Here is a 19,306-nt window from a genome sequence, read left to right as displayed (position 1 = left end):
ATGGTGACTAAAGTTGAGCCCATCTTGGTGCTGGTCAAGTGGCTTAGTTGGTTGGAGCGTCGTCCCAATGCGACTGGGTTGCAGGTTTGACCCCTGGTCAGGGCACATACAAGAGTCAATTGATGAATGTATTGATGAGTGGAACAGCAGGTCGATGTTGCATGCTCACTCTCTCTCTCTGTCTCTCCCTCCCCCTTTCTCTCCCTCCAATCAATAAATCAAAAATAAAAATAAAAAAATAAAGTTGAGCCCATCTCACCTGGAGCCACCGCAGCCGCTGTCACGGTGCATTGTGTCATGATTCACACCTCTGCCCTCACCTTGGAGCTGGCGTTTGCCACTCTGCCTGGCATCCGCCCGGGGCCCTGTGCTTACTGCTCGATCAGAGGGACTTGGCCTCGGAGCATTGCTCACTTTTAATTAGTCCGCTTCCTGTTAATTAGCTGTGTGCATTTCCCTGGAAGCTGTGCTGGGGGACCTGGGACCCGGTCTGTCCCCCGGGGGTGTGCTTCGCTGAGGCTCCACAATGTCAGGGCTGACTTCTGCCGCCCCCAGCGTGTTGGTTGACACGAGGTGCGTGCGAGCCATTGCATGGGCATCTCATTGCCACACTCTGGAGGGAAGAAGCGAGGACTTGGTATTTGACAGAAGTCTGGAGTGACGCCAGCCAGCATCTTAACTGACCTAGAGAGGTTCTCTTTTTTCTCCCTTCAAAGAAGAAAATCTCTGTTGACTAGTTCTCCAAGTCCTGGCCCCTGCTAAAAATTTCATTTGCCAGGTTGCTTTTTAGTTGAGCCGTCTTAAACCTGATGTGTGCGTATGAGCTCCAGGCACCTGCTCGGAAGCAGGTGACTGCTGCTGGGGAATTCTGTCCAGGCCCCAACTGTGGGGCCTGAGCGAGGCTTGTGCTGGGCACAGCAGGACCGGCGTCATTTCCTTGAATAGTGTTAGTTTGGATAGCTGGTAAGGGTTTGGAAATGCAAATTCCAGCTAGCTGTGGAGGCAGAAACTTGCATAGAGAGAAACAGTGCCCCATCTAAGGGGCCAGGCAGACGCATACATAGGAAGACCCGTGATGAATTCAGAAGCAAGGAAAATTGGACATGCTGTGCGCACAATGAATGACACGTTGGCTTTATTCAGGATTATTGAGGGTGGAGAGTAGTATTGCCTAGTGGGCAAGAGCAGGGTTTTAGCGTCAGACTGAGCTGGATTTGCAGCGGGGCTTGGCTGCTGGCCAGTGGTGAGCCTTGGGCAAGTTACGTCACTGCCTTAAGCCTCGGTTTCCTTATCTTTAATGGGGATAATGAGACTTAGTTTCTGGGATTGTTCTGAGGATTAAATGAGATAAGGTTTGTAAAGTGCTTCCTACCAAGTCTGGCCTAAAGTAAAAGCACACAAAGTGGTTGTAATTATGAGCCATAGGAGGGTGTTGGAAGCTTGGTTCAAGGGGGGCAGGGCGGTGCCACCAGCCACAGAGAGCCCTGCTGGACGGGGTACCGGGTCTCTCTGGGGACTTTTGGCAGCTGACTCAGCCCTGCCTGTGTGCTTGAGATACTTTCCTGCGGGGAGAGGGCTCTTTTTTTTTTTTAAATATATTTTATTGATTATGCCGTTACAGTTGTTCTATTGCCCCTTCATTCCCCTCCACTCTGCATACCCCCTCCCCCACCATCCCCCCTTTAGTTTATGACCACATGTCTCAAGTTCTTTGGATTCTGTCTCCCCTACTATTCTTGCCCTCCCCCTATCTATTTTCTAACTACCGTCTATGCTACTTATTTTCTGTACCTTCTCCCCACCTCTCCTTCTCCCACTCCCCTGTTGCTAACCCTCCATGTGATCTCCATTTCTATGGTTCTGTTCCTGATCTAGCTTTCCTCTTAGTTTGCTTTTGTTTTAGGTGTGGTTGTTAATAACTGTGAGTTTGCTGTCCTTTCACTGTTCATCTTTTTTATCTTCTTTTTTTAGATAAGTCCCTTTAACATTTCATATAATAAGAGCTTGGTGATGATGAACTCCTTGAATTTGATCTTATCTGAGAAGCACTTTATCTGCCCTCGGAATTCTAGAAGCAGCAAGAGATAAGGAGAGGGCTCTTGATGCTACTTATTCTAAGGCTCTTGTAGTGCCTTCTCTTTTCACTCCACCTCCCTGGCTATCTCTTAGGCCGACTGACTGAGATCCTTTCTGAAACACTGTCGGAGATGGCAGAGGGGTGTGGGGGGATGGAAAAGCTATGCTACTCAGGAAGTCCCTCTTTACCAAGTCTTTTCTCCAGAGGTCCATGAACAATTAAAAATCAAAATAAAAACAACAGAGAATACCAAAAATGGGTTGGGCGGTTCCTGCCTTTTCGGCACATGAGGCCGCCATGAGTCTCTGTGTCTTCATTTTCTGATTAGTGGCCCCCCATTTCCTTTTTGTCACATTTCCCTTTTCCTGCTTCACAGTAGAGAACAAGGCGTCAGAACGAAGCTTTCAGGAGGCCAGTGTGGAGTCCAGGCAATGCAGGGGCACCTCTCAACTAGGAAATTCCCAACTGGGAAGTGATTAGGCTGGTTTTTGGGGGGCGGTCACTCCATGCTGGTCCCTGGGGCTCGGAGCTGGGTTATAGGAAAGACCTCACAGAGAAGAGTCTTGAGGGCAGTTTTGAAGGCCAAGTCCAAGTCCTCCAGGTTAGAAAGGGAGGGAAGCGTATTCCTGCAGAGGCCTGGCAGCAGGTGTTGGGGACCCTGGCATGGAGTCACTGGGGTCCAGAGGCAGGGAAGTCATGCCAAGGAGCAGGGCAGTGAGGCAGGAGCCTGGTGCCGGGGCTCTGGAATCAGCAGTGGCTGGAGCTCTGACCCTGGGACACTTGCAGCACAGTCAGGAAGTCAGTTCTGTGGAACCTAGAGCAGGGCCCCCGGGGTGCCCAGGATGGTCCATCAGGATGAGAAAACATTTACACTTTCTTACTACAGGGGTATTGTTTTGTGAATACACAATTTAACAACACTATAACACTGTATGTAACTTATAAATGAGTAAATTCCATATATGTAGTTGCTCAAAGCTGTTTGCTGCCTGGAATGTGCTATTTGTGTTTACTACATTTGAAGACAGCTGATGCCGAGTGTCAGAGTCAGCAGAACTGCTGGGTCTGACCTGGGCTGCCCCTGCCTATGTGGATCCTTCCTGTGTGAGGTCCAAGCCTCCGGTCCCAGCTGAGTGGCCTGGCGTCCGCGCTGGAGGAGGACTTTGCATGGCAGCCCTGTCCCCTCTCTGGGATGTGGCTTTAGCACCCCTTCGTGTGTAGACTGACCCTGATCTCTAAGCTCCTCGCTTTTCAGTTGCTCCCAGCAACACGCTCGAGGCAAAAGCACTCGGCACATGAATGCATGCTGACTGAACACTCAGTGGAAGAAAGAAAACTGACCATAGCGTATACAGATATTTCTATTTGTACATACGCCTGAAATTTACATAATGTTATTGACCAGTGTGACCACGACCAATTTAGTAAAGTAATAATAAAAAGAAAAACTGAGTTCCTAGGAAGATCTGCAACATTTGAGAACCCCTGCTCTAAAGAGTCCAGGTGGATGGATGTGGCTTAGGGAGATTGTGGGCTCTTCTCACGGTCATTTTCAGGCCATTTTAATTTCTTTGCGAGTACTCAGCCCTCAACAACTACTTAAGTGTGTACAAGAGGCAGATTATTGTGGACTCCACAAAGCAGTTGTAGGAGTTGATTGTATATACTCATTTCCTTTCAATGAAAGCAGATGGAGGAAAAATGGGGAAGAAAAGTCTGTAAACAGAATGTATACTGGGAATTGGGCTGAGAAGTTCAGGATCTTTCAGGTCGTAAGTGGCTTTTTATCGTCTTCTGTGAAATTTTGCAGCACTTTCTTCCCCTTTGCTGCTCAGGTGGGTCCCTGGGACAGTGTGGGTGGGAGAGCAGCACACCGCCTGTGGAAACAGGGAGGCGGGGGTCCTGCGGGCCGTCCTGGAAGCTGGCTCCCACCCTGCACACGGGGGCTAAACTGCGGTACAGGGAAGTCTACATGGAGCCAAGTATTGGAGTTAAGTTTGCAGTGTTCGCTTTATGTGCATTTTTGAGAGCACTGAAAAACTCCGAATAAGAATCCTCGCCCAACGCCTTTTCCACACACACTTAGGACGGGGTGTGTACTCAGGAGATACGACCTCGGTTTATGTTCTGTGAGTACAGCTTACCCTTGACGGAAGGCTAGCCCTTGCCCTTGCCATCAAAGAGCCCATTGTGTGTGCCCAAGTGGGACAGACTTCAGCCGCGGTGTGGGCTTTGGTCTGCCCCTGCCTGGCCCGGTGGACACTGCTTGTTTTCTTCCCCATCAGCGTTTTTTGGCTGCGCCAGGACACCGGGCGGAGGTGTCTTGTAGATTTTATTGCCACTCCTTGAATAGTTTTCTTTATCACTCACAAGACCAGTCACGGCAGTGTGCAGTGCTGCTTGGCCTGGCCTCACCATGAAGCCACCATTCGCTCCGCCTGCCGCTGACCCGGCAGCGTTTTACCAGTGGGACTTGTCCGGGAGTCCTCTGGGTCTCTGAGCATCTGTGGACGTTAGTAAACACGTCTCGGCAGCTCTCTGTCATCATAAGCAGTTCATGTGATCTACATGTTCACCAGGACCTGTAGAGTAAAATGCACACACCCCTCCTAATGGCTACTTCTGTCCTGCCCATAGGAATTCCACTGTCCCTCTTTTGGGGAAGTGTTAGACTCTGGACCACACTTAGCTCTGTCTTAGGTTCACTGCTGGGACCTTCCACTCTAAGATGAAATGATAAATGTTATCTATAACCACTTGCTTCTCTTATTTCAACAAGTGTTGTTGATGCCTAACATTTATTTTAAGCTTTTGTCACTTTAAAATGTATTTATTTTACTCTGGCTGGGTATCTCTGTTGGTCAGAGCATCAGCCTGATATGCAAGGTTGAGGGTTTGATCCCCAGTCAGGGCACGTTAAAAAACCAACCAATGAATGCATAAAGAAGTGGAACAGCAAATTGATGTTTCTTTCTCCTTCTCAAATCAATAACTAAAAATTACGAAAAGTTTATTTGTTTATACTTCTCACCCCCCTGCTTCCTTTAATACATATGTAGTAGGTAGGAGCATGGCATTAGCATTTTGTATCTGTTTTAATGGCATTTGCCTCTTTGGGCTCATGTTACAGTTATTGGAGAAGGCCTTAATTAATTCCTCAATAAGCTTATAAACTTGCTGATGTTGGAACTTGTGCTTGACTCATCTTTTTGTCTATTGTACCTTCTTACACAGTATATAGAACATAGTAGGTGTTTCATAAACATTCGTTACAAGGATGGGTAATGACAGTGTCCTCGGCGGAGTAGACTGTGACTTGGACCCATCGTGGTGCTGTTGCTATGGTATTTGGAGATCGGGGTGGTGGGGTGGTGTCTGGGATGCTTCCTGGGCTGGGCGGGATGTCAGGCTGTCGGGCACCTGGAGTCTGAGGAGCCCGTGCCAGGGCTGGGCCCTTGGCACAGGCCCCATGTCTTTCAGACTCCCTGCCTTAAGTGCTCACAAAGTGCCAAAGCTCCCTTAAGCAGCCCCTCGCCTAGATTGTAAGATTGGCAGCAATATCGTTGTGATTGGATGTTCCTTTCAGCCTAATCAATGAATCCATTATTTTGGGGAAGAACCATCCTGAGGGATTTGGCCAGGGACAAAAAGCGGCAAAAGCAGTTAGTAAGGATGGACATTTAAAAATGCAAGTGGCAAGGAACCAGATCAGGAACAAGGATTTTCTCCAATTTAAAAAGAAAAAAAGGAATATGCATTTCTCTTTTCCCAATGTCCTAAAATTGGCTACTGACAGGGGATTCTTCTTGATCGCCACTCCTCCCCTGTCCCCAACCACCCCCGAAGACCCAGCTAGTCTAAAATCTGGGTGCCTTTTCTAAGTTTCAGAAATAGTAGCAAATGCTGCTGTGGTCCCCTAAAGCTATATTTTCACTGTCATCTCTGACTTGTAATAGTGCTTGGTAATTACACGGTGCTTCCCATCTGCAAGTCTGTAAACACATTATAAATGTTAACTCTTTAATTCCTGCAACACCTCTGCAGATAGAGGGAGCGATTGCACAGGACCCTTGTGGCTTAGCTGTTTGTTTGGTCTGGCTGCACCTCATCGGGGTGTTCTTTCTGAAATGTGGCAGAGCTGCTCAAGTGCCATCTGCTCTTAAGAACGACGTTCTGTGCTGCCAAATGAAAAACTGGAACTTTCCATAGAAGCAAGGATCTGCAGGATAAGGCTTCTTTCTGACTTCATCAGGCAGGTCCTCCCGGCCTCTACGGTCTGGCCAGTTGTTGCTGTTTCGATTACAGACGAGATTGCTGGAATCGTTAGAAAACGCTTGTCTATGCAAGGACGCAGAATTTTGTTTCTGCCATACAGTTTCTGCTTCTGACATTTAAAAGGAGAAATTCGTTACTGCTTCTTTGGAAGTAATTTTTATGGCTTTTTATTATTCCTTTTAATAAGTCATTTATTTCTACAATCTGTTTTTTTTTTCTCCTTTTGCATCTGGAAGAATGGCATATTAAAGAACTTTGAAATTTATACTAGTGAATTCCAAAAGCTGAACTAGACTTTAAAGAGACTTATGCAACAGAACAAAGTAATTATCGCGTAGCGTTCAGTTTCTTTACTTCCGTACATTGCTTCGGCTCACCAACATGATTTCAATTTATTATGCAAATGTGACAATTATTCCATTAAAAATCTGTTAGAAGGATGGTGTGCTTTGTTCCTGCAGCACAATAAATTGTGTTGAGAATTTCATTTTTGCTTTTTTGATTTGCTTATTTTGTTTTTAATGACAACTCATTTAAAGTAAAAGTCTTTAAAGTGGCAGAATAATGTGATAATATGTCTTCACTAGTAATTTAATACTTGGGATATAATGAGTTTATCCGAGAGATTTCATTAAAAACAGCAAGGTGCCTGAATACCAAAGCTGAGATGTTTTTAATCACAGAATTATAGTAATTATACAAATCCCAAGATTTTCACCAGACAGCAAAGGCTCCCCGGGCTGAACACACATGTTAGACTTGGCACTAATAACTGTGTATTGTTCTCAACTATAGGAAAGAGAATCTTCGGGCCAAGGGAAGTGCTGGAAAGAATGTTGTGTGTTCAATGGTTAAGGACAATTAAGAAATAAACTATTTTGATAGCATAATGATATCTGTAAGAGTCACATCACCAGGGGAATTGAAGGGGGACTCTCATGTGTGACCGTGGTGTATGGTGGGTGGATACTTAGATGGTCAATGAGCCTTTATTGTTTATGACCTTGCCAGCATAGAGAGAATGCTAGAAGGAACAGCTCTGTCTTCTCCCAGGGGTCCCGAAGTTCCTAATTCACTGCACTAAATGGGTCAGACTGCCAGTAAAAGAGATGATTTTTGGCCCAGATTCCGGTTGGGTGAAGATGAAGTAATAACTTAGTTATTATGTGGCTTATTGAAAATGTCAAATTTTATAAAAAGGACAGCACATGGTACCCTCAGAGAGCTTTATTATTTTTTTTTAAAGAAGTGATAGAAAAAGATGCATCTAGGAAGATTTTTTTAAAAACCTATCTACACAAGAAATGTTACTGGATCTATTTTCCACTGATTATTCCCCATTTTTTCCTGGCTCAGGCTGGTGTTGAGGAAGGGAGAACATGGAAGGTGTATTGTGCCACGTGCATGCTGGGTGGGGGACGGAGGAGGGATGTCTGGGGAAATGGCGAGTTGGACTGACTTGTGTGTTACAGGGGTTTGGAGTTGAGGGGCAGAGCATGTAGTCAGATGAAAGGCCTGGGGATCCATCCAGGTGTTTCTGATGAGTGGTCAGGACACAGAATTCCTCCTAGAGGCTTGAGCAGAGGCAAGCCTGGGGTTTGAGTCCTGACAGGACAGCATATTGGGTCCCTGCTCTTCTCCCGACTTCATCCCTTTCTATGGTGAACTCATTGTCCCCTGTCCAAAAGCAGGATTGGAGACGTAGCTGCAGCAACTGTCCCCTGCCCCCTTCCGAATGCTGTTGGCCACATTTGCTGTTTGCATGTTTGAAGCTCCAGGGCCTTCCCCCCTTCCTCAGCAGTTAGCTTGAAGACCATTTTGAGCTTGAGGCCTGCCCTGAATGGGTGCCCACAGGTGAGCCTGTGCAGGCCTCACCTTTTGCAGCCGTGCTTGCTGGGTAAACCCTGGCCAGAGAAGCCCCTGTCTGCAATTTCCAGTATAATTCAAGTCTTGCTTTCCCCCTTTTAAGCATCAAAATAGTATGTGCCACTGTGGAAAATTTACAAGATACATTGAAGTATAGAGACAAAGAATAATTATGGTTAATCCTTCCGCCCAGAGAGAATTCACATTTTGTCGTCCATGTTTTCTTCTAATCTTGTTCTCTATCCTTTGTTTTCTGTGTACCTTGCTCTGCGGGAGCATGTTTGCATTCTGATTTACAGACACTTAGCAGTATTTGACCACCTGTCACAAGCATTTTCCATAAGCCCCAAGGGCGGCCTATTGAATATTGATTACCATTGTGAACATAAGGGTGTTGTTATCTTGATTAAGTGTTGCTGTCATTTGGTCTCTTCCCAGGTCTCCTACTGTCCTCTCCTGCAGATTTGGAAGGATATGATGGACACGAATGTGAGAGTTTGGAGGTTTCAGCTTGCTTGTTGCTTCTGCCTGGAAGACCATCCTTTAGAAGCAGGAAAAGTGCTCCTCGTGCCAGTCGACTCCAAGACACGAGAAGTGTTTTAGAAGGAAATGGATGAAGGCAGCTCAGGAAGCCCCAAACGCACGCTCCCTGCGGTCTAGTCCAGGGAAGCCCTTCCGAGGGGTCCCGACGTTCTGGGATGTCACCAGTGCTGGACGCATGGCTGATTCCTGAATGATGATGGTTCGCCGGGGGCTGCTCGCGTGGATCTCTCGGGTGGCGATTCTGCTGGTGCTTCTCTGCTGCGCCATCTCCGTCCTCTACATGTTGGCCTGCACTCCCAAAGGCAATGAAGAGCAGCTGGGGCTGCCCCGGGCCAACAGCCCCACGGGGAAGGAAGGGTACCAGGCTGTCCTGCAGGAGTGGGAGGAGCAGCACCGCAACTACATCAGCAGCCTCAAGAGGCAGATCGCACAGCTCAAGGAGGAGCTGCAGGAGAGGAGTGAGCAGCTCAAGAATGCGCAGTACCATGCCAGCGATGCTGCGGGCCTGGGCCCCGAGCGGGGCGCCCCTGAGAAAACCCAGGCTGACCTGCTGGCCTTCCTGCACTCGCAGGTGGACAAGGCGGAGGTGCACGCTGGCGTCAAGCTGGCCACCGAGTACGCCGCAGTGCCTTTTGACAGTTTCACCCTGCAGAAAGTGTACCAGCTGGAGACTGGCCTGACCCGCCACCCCGAGGAGAAACCCGTGAGGAAAGACAAGCGGGATGAGTTGGTAGAAGCCATCGAGTCAGCCTTGGAGACCCTGAACAGCCCGGCGGAGAGCAGCCTAAATCAGCATCCTTACACAGCCTCAGATTTCATAGAAGGTTGGCAAGTTTGTGGATTGGGGCAGGAAGTAGACAAAAAGGCATCTGGGTCCAGTCCCCCAGGCAGGTCACAGCTGTGGGAGGCTGGCAGTTGGCCCCGGGGATGGCTGGTGGGAAGTTCTGCATGAGCGGCACCGAAGGTGTATGGTGTGGTTTTTATTTCTCAGAAACATCTGTTTCCACTTACTTTCTCATGGAAACCGCAGTCATTGAGTGGACAGATTCATTGTTCCTTGGCAGAGGAAAGTAGAACTTGCTTTCTTTTAAAAACATAAAGAAATAAAGTGAAACAAAATGTAAACATAAAACTTTGAAACCCAAGAGGGCTGTGATAGGCAGTTTTAATTCATCCCTTTTCACAGGCATTTCTCTCTAGACATGGCCTGGTCGTGAGGCCCAAGAACAGGAGAAGGGCAGCAAATGTGCTGTATAGTTCTCACGTCTGCCACACGCTGTTCTAGGGACTTGACACTTACTGATTCACTTTTTCCTTGTAATGATGCCATTAGGGGATAAGGGAATAGAGGTTCCAATTAAGTAAGTAAATTACCTAAGGTCACTCAGTTAGTAAGTGATGGAGCCAGGACTTGAACCAGGGAGGTCGGATTTCACAGCCCAAGCCCATAAACGCCAGGCGGTATTGTATGAACGGAGCCCAAGGAGCATATGGAAGCTAGTGAGGTGAATGAGCTTTTTTAAAATAGGTACAGAACAACGTCGTATTGTGTTTGATTTTTGTCTAACTTCAGAAGAAAACCGTGTGTCTAGTTTCTTGGAAGACTCATTTGTATTTTCTTCCTTATCAATTTCCCCATTGTTACTGGTTCAAAGTCAGCTAATAATCAGGGAGAGAAAGTGCCTTCAAAGGCATCCAGCTCTTTCCCCTGTTTCTGATAGAATCAGTCCAACCTCCCAGATGTGCACAGTAGCTGTGTCCAGATGCCCCCTCTCACTGCTTCAGCTCTGTGCCCACCACCTCCCGTCAGCCTGCAGGCAACACGGCCTCTCTGCAGTTGTGGCAAAAGTCCTTCCACTGCTGTTTACGCCTGTGTTCTCTTTGGACATTTTCCTGTCTTATGATTTTTCCCCCACTTTATATGTGAATTATAAATTCATGCAATTTTGTGATAGTATCATTTTTCATAGACGTAGAGCGAGGTCAAGAAATCTTTTACAAGACCAAGCTTTTGGTGTCAGGATTTTTTTTTTTACTTACATTAAAAATGCCTGGCACATTCAGCAGCTGCAAGTATAAATTCATGGCGAGCACTCAGACTCTGAAATACCATGATGATGCAGCCTCAGATTTTATAGTGTCCCAGAATTTATGGAACATTTCCACATATATTATCTTACTAGCTGACCCCTAGGGAAATCATTAAACATCCTTAAAAATGAATCCCGGTTGCCACTGGCCCTGAGTTATGCTACAAAAGCTGTCCGCATACAAAGCAATTTCAAAAGAACTCAATTACAAGTCAGAGTCTACAATTTGGAACGTTTACCCTTGTGATTTTTAACCTGTGTTCGTATTTGAAATCTCCTCCTGCTTTTCTCACACATCTTAATACATGAGGACTGTTGTTCTCGATCAGCCCTGATGACACAGGCCTCTTGTCCTCGAGTGTATTTGCCCTGAGATGGGGCTCACTTCCTGATGGAGGTGTTGTGATCACGGCTGCGGCCACGCCGTGCTGGTTTCACGGGTAGTGAGCGCACAGCCTGCGTTTCAAAGCAGATCAGTCCACACGCACTTTCCAAATGTGGTGAAAGTCTAGTCAGCGCTGTTCACATGATGAGTGACTAGGCACATGCACTTTAAAATACACAGGGTGGGTAAGAGTAGGTTTACGGCTGTGAGCATACGAAACAGTCTATTCTTGTGTTGTTGTTTATTTTCCATATGAACAACTGTGAACCTACTCTTGCCCATCCCTGTATTTACACACATTTGACTGTCATCAGGAGCAGTTTCCTTCATTTTTTGGCTCTTGTTGCAAAATATCGTGGAGGCAGTCTTTCACAGCCTTGGGAAACGGGGCATTTGAGAGGTGCCACTAGTCAGAGGAAGTTGCAGGAAGGCAGAGATAAGTTCAGCGTAAGGAGTAATTCTGAAACAGTGCTGTTTCAGAACGAAGCGGGTCTCCTGTGACCACAAGAATTAACTGACAGCTGCTCGGCTGGGGCCGGAATTCGAGCTGCTAGCCTCAGAGAGGCGGTTGGACTGAATTACCTTTCAATCCTGATTTACGATTCTTTGATCTATACCTAGTTACGGAAAGAAAAGGGGGATGGAAAGGGTCTGTTTGAAATCTGTTTTCTGTAATGAGTTAGAGCAAGTGACAATCTTATAAGGGTGAAATACAATACATCTTTGGAATAACGTATTTGGATCTCTAAGTATCACCCTAGAGAGAGAGAGATTTTGTGTTTGGGAGTTAGTGGGCCAAAAGCCGGGCCGATTTAGAAGTCCATGGGAACATTTTAGGTTACTAGCAGGATGTTCCACACTCTCACAGCTTTAAACAAAGGCGGCAGATTTGCTGAACCCTGAACTTGTACAGTAAACACGGGGATTCTTTGTGCTTACAGAAACGTACATAATCAAAGCCCTGGACTGCTTCCAGATGATAATAGGTACATAAAACCAAAGGCTAACTGTGCGGCAGGTGACATGATGACGTGAGGGTGGGAAGCTGTACGACTTTGACCAACACACTTAAGCTCCTTGAGCCTCGGTTTCTACATCTGTCGATACGAGACGGGACCTGGACGTCCGGCAAGGCCCGGCCAAGCCGCAGCCTTCTGCACAAGGCAAAGCCCTGCTTCCACTTCTGCTCTTCTTTGCTCTGCCAGGCAGCCAACCCCCAGGTGCTCTGCCTCCCGCTCTGCTTGTTGACTGAGGACACGCCCCCTCCCCTTTGGGAACTTCCTCCATAAAAGGAGGAATTCAAACAGATTATTTGTTGTTTGATCTGACTGCGTCCACTTTCTACAATTCTATGAAGCTTGCGAAGGGAGAATACCGCCTTGATGACTATCTAATTTATTACCTGTATTGATTTAGTTCTTATGTATCTCTAACACACAGAGGGTGCGATGTTTGCCTCCTTTCCCTTTCCCCAGATGTTTCGTTGGCACTGATTTTTGTGTTGGATTCTCACACAATTTTTTTTTTTTTTATTAAACAACCATCTGGAAAAAGAAGTCCAAGTAGAAAATCGTTACCAGACCCTGTGCCTTCGGATGCCTAATCGTTCACCCCCTCGAGGCAACGGAAACCCCTTCCTGGTGCGCGTGGCTCAGTTGCTCTTTCGGTACGGGGTATACAGGCTCTGAATGTCACAGCTCGGGGCTTTGACTTTGTGTTTTTAAACAGAGCTCTCAGACGTAAGTTTGATGTCATGCCATAGAACAGTGTGGCTTCTGAATTATTCCACTTTTACGATCCAAACATCTGATCATGTGAATGCTATGCGAGGCATCTGTGACTACTGACCCCATGGGGCCGCCCTCGGTCACCAGCCCGTGCAACCCGCCCTCCTGCAGCTTTTGCGGGGTCAGTGGTGGCAGGAGAGGGTCAGACACTGGGAGGCTTGATTTGGGGTGCTGTGGAGCCATGCTGTGATCCACTGGAAAGCGAAGGTTTTGAGGGCACCCTACGATATATTTCAAAACGAGGGTATAGAAATAACTATACAGCCTTAGTAGCTGCCTGCACTGTAATCCCAATATTCCGTGCATGGCAGCCAGGCCCTCGTGCTCTCTGAGGAGCTAAGGCAAGGCGTGGAGGTCCTGAGTTTTTGACTTCCATTGTCTGTCTCATCATAACCTCTAAGGGACACCCTGTGGCTGCCTTGCTAAAGAGTTTTTAGACAAGTCAAATCCAGTTCCAGGTCCCAGGTGCTTGGAGAGCAAGGTACTTGGGACTGTGAGGATGCATGATGTGCTTCTTTGTTGACAGCTTTGTGACTTACGGTAGAGATGGTGGTGAGCTGGGCATTCACATGCATTTATGGGCCCCGGGGGAGCCGTGCGGTGTGGAAATGCACCAGAGCAGGCATCCAGCCCAGTGGGTGGGCCTGGCCTGTGTTTGGAAGAGAGCGTGGTGCGGGGAGACCAGCAGGCAGGCAGGACAGTGAGGGGACTTCAGGTCCCGAGTTGCCCCAGTTCTCAGCTGACATCTCCAGGGAAGCGAGGGCAGCAGAGCTCAGGGTGGCCCTCCTGAGCCCCTCACACACCACGCCCTGGACCCTCTGCACTGGTCTGCTGCTAAGGTCTGAGCTGACCAGCGTTCCCCAGCCCCTCACCCTGTCCCCTCTATTCCACTTGCTCCCACAAATCTCCTCATTTGTTTCTAATTGCCTTAATTTCCCTTAAGGAGGAAGAAATGCTCATTATTCTGAAAAAAGATAAGAAGCTTAAATGGAAATAAATGGTTTGAGGCTACAGTTTGGAGAGTGAATTCTTCCCTTGGTGAGGGTGAGAAAGAGTGGCCCAGCCCCAGTTTTTGCCACTGGGAGGAGCCCCACCCTCCAGCCCTGAGCAGAAGAGCCCGTCGCTAGAGTAAATGCTTTGCTGTCACAGAATATTTTGAAATCCTCAATATGTTTTGAACAAGGGACCCTACCTTTTCTTTTTGCCCTGAGCCCTGCCGTCTAGATCCTACATACAAGGTCAGGAGAACAGGAAGGAAAGGTGAAGAGAGAGGAAGGCAGAGTTAGAAGATTAGCTATGAAGTCTGACATGTGTGGAGCAGCAGCTGTGTGGCCCTCGGTGGGCGGGGGCACATGGAACCGTGTGTGACAGGCATCCTGCATGTGCGGGGCCTTTTGTTGCAAGGCTGCAGCAGCTGGCAAGTCGGACTTTGTTTTGTGATGATTTTCTTAGTATTTCTATCGTACTTATTCAAAGCAATTTTGTTATCAGGGAATTTAAAAAGATATTTGAGGTACCATTTTCTTCAAGCCTTTGTTTTGTATTAGGAATGGGCTGCAAGAGAGCGCTCGTGATGCCCTGGGTGTGCAAGATGGAGGGGCAGCAAGAGCAAAGGCTCGGTGGAGAGAGGGCCAGACCTAGGCCCTCACATAGATCAGAAGGACACGTGCGCTGTGGGAGAGGGAGGGGTGGGCAAAGGTAGGGAGGCAGGCGGCCACCCTCACGCCAGTGTGCAGCCCCGCTGGTGTGGCAGGGGCTGCAGCTCAGACTTCAGCCTGTTCAGCCAGGTCGAGTAGGAACTGGTGTTTACAGAGAGGGCCTGTAGTTTTTAACCAGACCCCTAGTTGGTCCTCCGTGGGGAACACAGACGAAGCCCTGCCCCAAGGCTTAGTCAGCTCGCGTGGGTGGGCACCTGCACTGTGTGCAGACCATCCCCAGGTGTTTGTGGGGCGCGGGTGGGGGGGTGGGCAGGAGAGGAGAATAAAGCCAGTCCTCAGGCCCGAAGGCCGCGATTAAACTCACTCGGAGACTAAACTCTGAACGACTGACCCCTCAGTAGGGGGAACTGACTCTTAGTCAGTGGGCTTCAGAATTGGTCTCAAAGGGCCAGAAGGGGTTACTGCAGAGGGACTGAGGTGGGGGACAGGTTGGCGGCAGAGGGTGGGTTACCAGAAAGCCAACTGACTCAGGCCTGGGGTTGTGGTGCAGGGTTGGGGTGGAGACCAGCTTAGCCAGCAAGCAGGACCCGAGTCACTTGGGCTGTAGCTCACTCGCCTATGCAGGCACCGCAGTGCTGGGCATAGGAGCTCCGCTTGTAGGGTTTGTCTGAGTGGGGGGGTTAGAAGGCTCTTCCTTCTCAGAAGGCGGGGAGCTCGGCTCCAAGTCCCATGTCACCCAGCACCTCCCTTCACGTGTGTGAGTCACACGTGCTCAAACAACGGCAGCATCGTGGAGGTCCCGGAGGGTCAGAGACGGGTCTGCCCTTGTTTTTCTCGATGACCTCATGCCTGCACCACTGTTTCTGACCTTTTGCAAACACTAATTGTAGCCCCTCTTCCACCAGGGAGGTGGACACTCTCATTATCTTTATTTTGTCAATGTCAAATCCAAAACCCAAAGAGGTCAAGTAACATCCTTAAGGTCACTCTGCTAGAGAGCAACAGGGCCAGGATTCTTGAACTTTAGAGATTAGCTCCTCGCCGTGTGGCCTGTCACCTCCCTGGGGTCTCAGACACAACACATGTGGCATCCCCCATCCTGCAGTGATGTGAAAAAATATTTTAAAAACATGCGCAAGGCTTGCAACCCCCCATGGGAGAGGTCCTACCCTGGTGAGTCGTAGAAATTTTCTTGGGAAGAAGTTTTCATAGCAAGAGAAGGAGAACATGAGCTCCTGGGGGAGACAAGCAGAGACACAGGAAGAAGCTGCAGGAGACAAATGGTTCACTTCACTGAAGGAAGGGCGTGCAGAGTCCAGGGGCCTTTAGCACAAAAAGCTTTATTTAAACGGCGCAGACATGTGTTTCTTCTCAGAATTTTGGAAAGGAGCAGGCAGTTGAAAGAGTCGGGAGAGAACGTGGAATTCAGGACTAGTTGAGCTCCTTTCAGGGTTGTTTGGTGTGTTGTCTGTTCCTTAAGGGAAGAGATAAGGCTTACATTTCTGTCTCCTCCAAAACACACAACTTTCCTAGATTTGGATTTTACATAAATGTACGGTGTCGGCCACGCTGGAGGACTCCAAGATCTGACCCCAACTTCCCTTTTCATTTCCTGCTGCTCCTCCCTGCCCTCCCCTCCTGCCACTGAAGTCTTCCTGTTTTTTGTGTGCTCCAACACTCCTCTGCCCTGCGCACACTCTTCTACTGGAAAAGCTCCTCTCCCGGGGCCCAGCGTGGGACTCGCTATCAGACATCCCTCCTGGAATCTATTCTGATGCACCCAGCAGGAAGTTCTCTCATTGTCCCCGAGGTAGTATAGAGATAGTATATCGTGCTCAAGGTCACTTTGCATTCCCCCGTCTAGGTCTGTAGTTCTCCATTTGCACTCAGCCAGTCTTTACCGGCAACTTTGAGCAGCAGTAATCGGTATGTAATAGGTTTTTCATCCATTAATTGCATGGCCTTCATGCCATCTTTTCCTTTTGGGAACCAGCTAAATGAGCCTTGGGGAAGTCTTACTCCAGCAAGGTCCTCCTGCCCGTACCTGGAGGTCCCTGGCCTCACCCCCCCACTCCCACCCCCACCCCAGTCTTAGTGCCCCTTGTACGGGGTGCACTCCCAGAGGGCCAGTCCATGTCTGATTCAGCTTCCGACTCCCATACTCCCTGTACACACTGCACGATCAACATGTGTAAAAGAAATTGCTTGAGACCTTTGGAAGAAAAGTTTATATAACATCTAAGGTATGCACAATGCTCGCTTTACAAAGCCACTCTGCTCTTAAACTTCCATTGTAAATCTGTGTTTGGATTGGAGAATATTTTCCCTTGAAGTAATCAATCAGTTGTGCTTGGTTCCTAGAACAGACCGCAAGGCCGATTTGCTTTAAACTCAAGAACACAAATGACAGGGGATAAGCAGGTGTGGAGCGTCCCTTCTTTAAAAAGTTATTTTTATTTTCTCCCCTAGGTTTTACTAGTACACTCTCAATGTAGTACCTAGCACTAAAACCACTTTTAAACACTTTTCATTTTGGAATATTTTGGGATTATAGCAGAGTTGCAAAAATAGCACATAGGGCCCCTCTACGTTCACCAGCTTCCCTCAGTGTGAGCGTTTTACATGATGGTGCAATTATCCAAAGTAGATGCTAGCGTTGGTGCAATGCTGTGAACTGAGTGATGCCTCGGTGTGGTCTTGTGTGGTTTTTGTGTGTCTCCCACTGGCTGTTGTCTGAGCTCCTTAGATCTGTAGCTTCATGTCTGTCATTCATTTTGGGAAATTCCGAGCCAGCATTTCTTTGGCCATTTCTGTGCCCTGTTCTTTTCATCTTCGCCGCAATTCCAATCCTGTGCCTGCTGCACTGCTCCACGCTGTCTCACGGCCCTCAGATGTTCTGGGTTTGTGTGTGTGTGTGTGTGTGTGTGTGTGTGTGTGTGTGTGCGTGCGTTTCCACTTTTTTCTTTGTTGTGTTTCTGTTTGGGTAACTTTTAGTGACCCACCTCAAGTTCACTGATTCTTTCCTCAGCAGAGAGAAGGCTACTAATGAGTCCCTCCAAGGCCTTCTTTACCTCTTTTACTGTATTTTTAACTTCTAGCACTTCCATTTGATTCTTACAGTTTCCATCCCTCTGCTGGAGTTCCCCATCTGATCACACATGTTTTCCATTAGATAAAAATTTTCTATTACTTTTAACATATTAATTATAATTTAAGTTTCCTACCATATAATTCTAACATATTTGGCATACCTGGGCCTTCTTCCTTTGTAGTTCTAACTCTTGCTTTTTTTTTTTTGCCTTTTCTTATGTCTCATAATTTTTGTTGAAAACCAGACGTCATATGCAACTAGTAGAAACTGAAATAAATAGTATTTATGGCTGGAGATGGCACTCTTTTCTTTTTCCTGGGTTTTTAGTGTGCCGTGTGGATATGAGGGTGAGTTAATCAAGTCAGGACTTGGGCTGGGCGTGAGTTTTGTTGTTAGGTTTACCCTCAGTGCGCCCCAGGCTTTAAATTCTGTTAGGGATACTCTGCATCTCCAGGAGGGAAGTGTTTTTGCCCGAAGCTGTCCGCTCAGCCTGCAGCGTTGGGGTTTCTTCTGCACTGAACCTTCAGGGTCGTCTCCTTATACTTCTCTCCTGTCCCTTTGCAGCGGTTCTGCCGTGACTGGTTATTCGGGCTCGTTGGCTTAGCTGTGCAGCACAGTTCGGGGCGGGGCCATCTCCGAGGTTCCGATGGAATCTCCGTCCTAAACAAGGCACCGCATCACTGGCTCTGCAGGTGTTCTGCTTCCCCACCGCCGGTAATAAGGCCTTTCTTACTCCTCCTTCCCCCCAACTCTGAGTTTTCACCAGTTCCCTGAGGGCCACAGCGTTTCTTGCCCTGTCCCCACTCATAAAGCTTTTGTTCCTGAGGGGAGACAGTAGAGAAGGGTTTGGGAGAAGTTTCTCGCCTCCTCCCACACGGCTGCTGCTCCCCGCACCTGGGCCTGTACCACATGAGCACTCTCCAGTTTCTCTGCAAATACCCAGCGAGGTTCCGGGAGACGGAGCCCCTGGAGGAGCCCAGACTTCTCTCCTTTCTGGAACCCAGAGAAGGCTGGCCTGCCAGCCTGCACTTGGCCTTCATCATTTTGTTCCTTTCTTCTTACCAGTGTCCAGTTGCCTCTTCTCTCTCTGCAGGCCCCTGTCTGTACTCAGATTTCGGGCCAGCTGTTTGTTCTGTGACCTCAGCTCTCCATTAAGTTCAAAAAAGGCTTGCCCTTGAAAATGGTCTGGCTCTTTTTTTGTTGTAAGTGATGCTTCTTCAAGCTCATTACATCCTGGAGTGGAAGCAGAAGTGTGAAACCACTTTTTAAAGTAATAATTTAAAACCTATTGATTCTTTTGTCTACTTCCATTTCCATACAAATCAATAATCTCTTCTTACGATCTGGGTTCAGGCACCGCACACAGTCCGCCAGTTTGACAGAACTGACTTGCCCTGATCTTACCCGTGGATGGGAATGTTTGTGGTCACATCCCAAATCCAGAAGTCTGTCATCTGATTTACTTTAATGAAAACCTCAAATTCCATGCCCTCTTTCCTGTGGCCATGAATCAAAGAAATGACGTTGTTGCCTA

At 48.0% G+C, this 19,306-nt stretch overlaps 1 protein-coding gene across 8 annotated transcripts in view; it reads left to right on the top strand.

The window, feature by feature from the left end:
- CSGALNACT1 (chondroitin sulfate N-acetylgalactosaminyltransferase 1) overlaps positions 1-19,306 on the top strand; it is a 305,921-nt gene that overhangs the window by 218,256 nt on the left and 68,359 nt on the right. For all 8 annotated transcript variants that reach the window (XM_037161256.2, XM_053660022.1, XM_037161285.2 and 5 more), the window contains one exon: positions 8,657-9,585. In XM_037161256.2, coding sequence (XP_037017151.2) covers positions 8,952-9,585 — 634 coding nt within the window. In that variant the 5' untranslated portion in view covers positions 8,657-8,951. The remainder of the gene's footprint in view (positions 1-8,656; positions 9,586-19,306) is intronic.

Source organism: Artibeus jamaicensis, unplaced genomic scaffold, assembly GCF_021234435.1.
Source record: "Artibeus jamaicensis isolate MK-2021 breed Jamaican fruit bat unplaced genomic scaffold, CSHL_Jam_final scaffold_833, whole genome shotgun sequence".
NCBI classification, from domain to species: Eukaryota; Metazoa; Chordata; class Mammalia; order Chiroptera; family Phyllostomidae; genus Artibeus; species Artibeus jamaicensis.
Note: the sequence above shows the minus strand (reverse complement) of the source record. Positions and strands in the feature narration are given on the sequence as shown.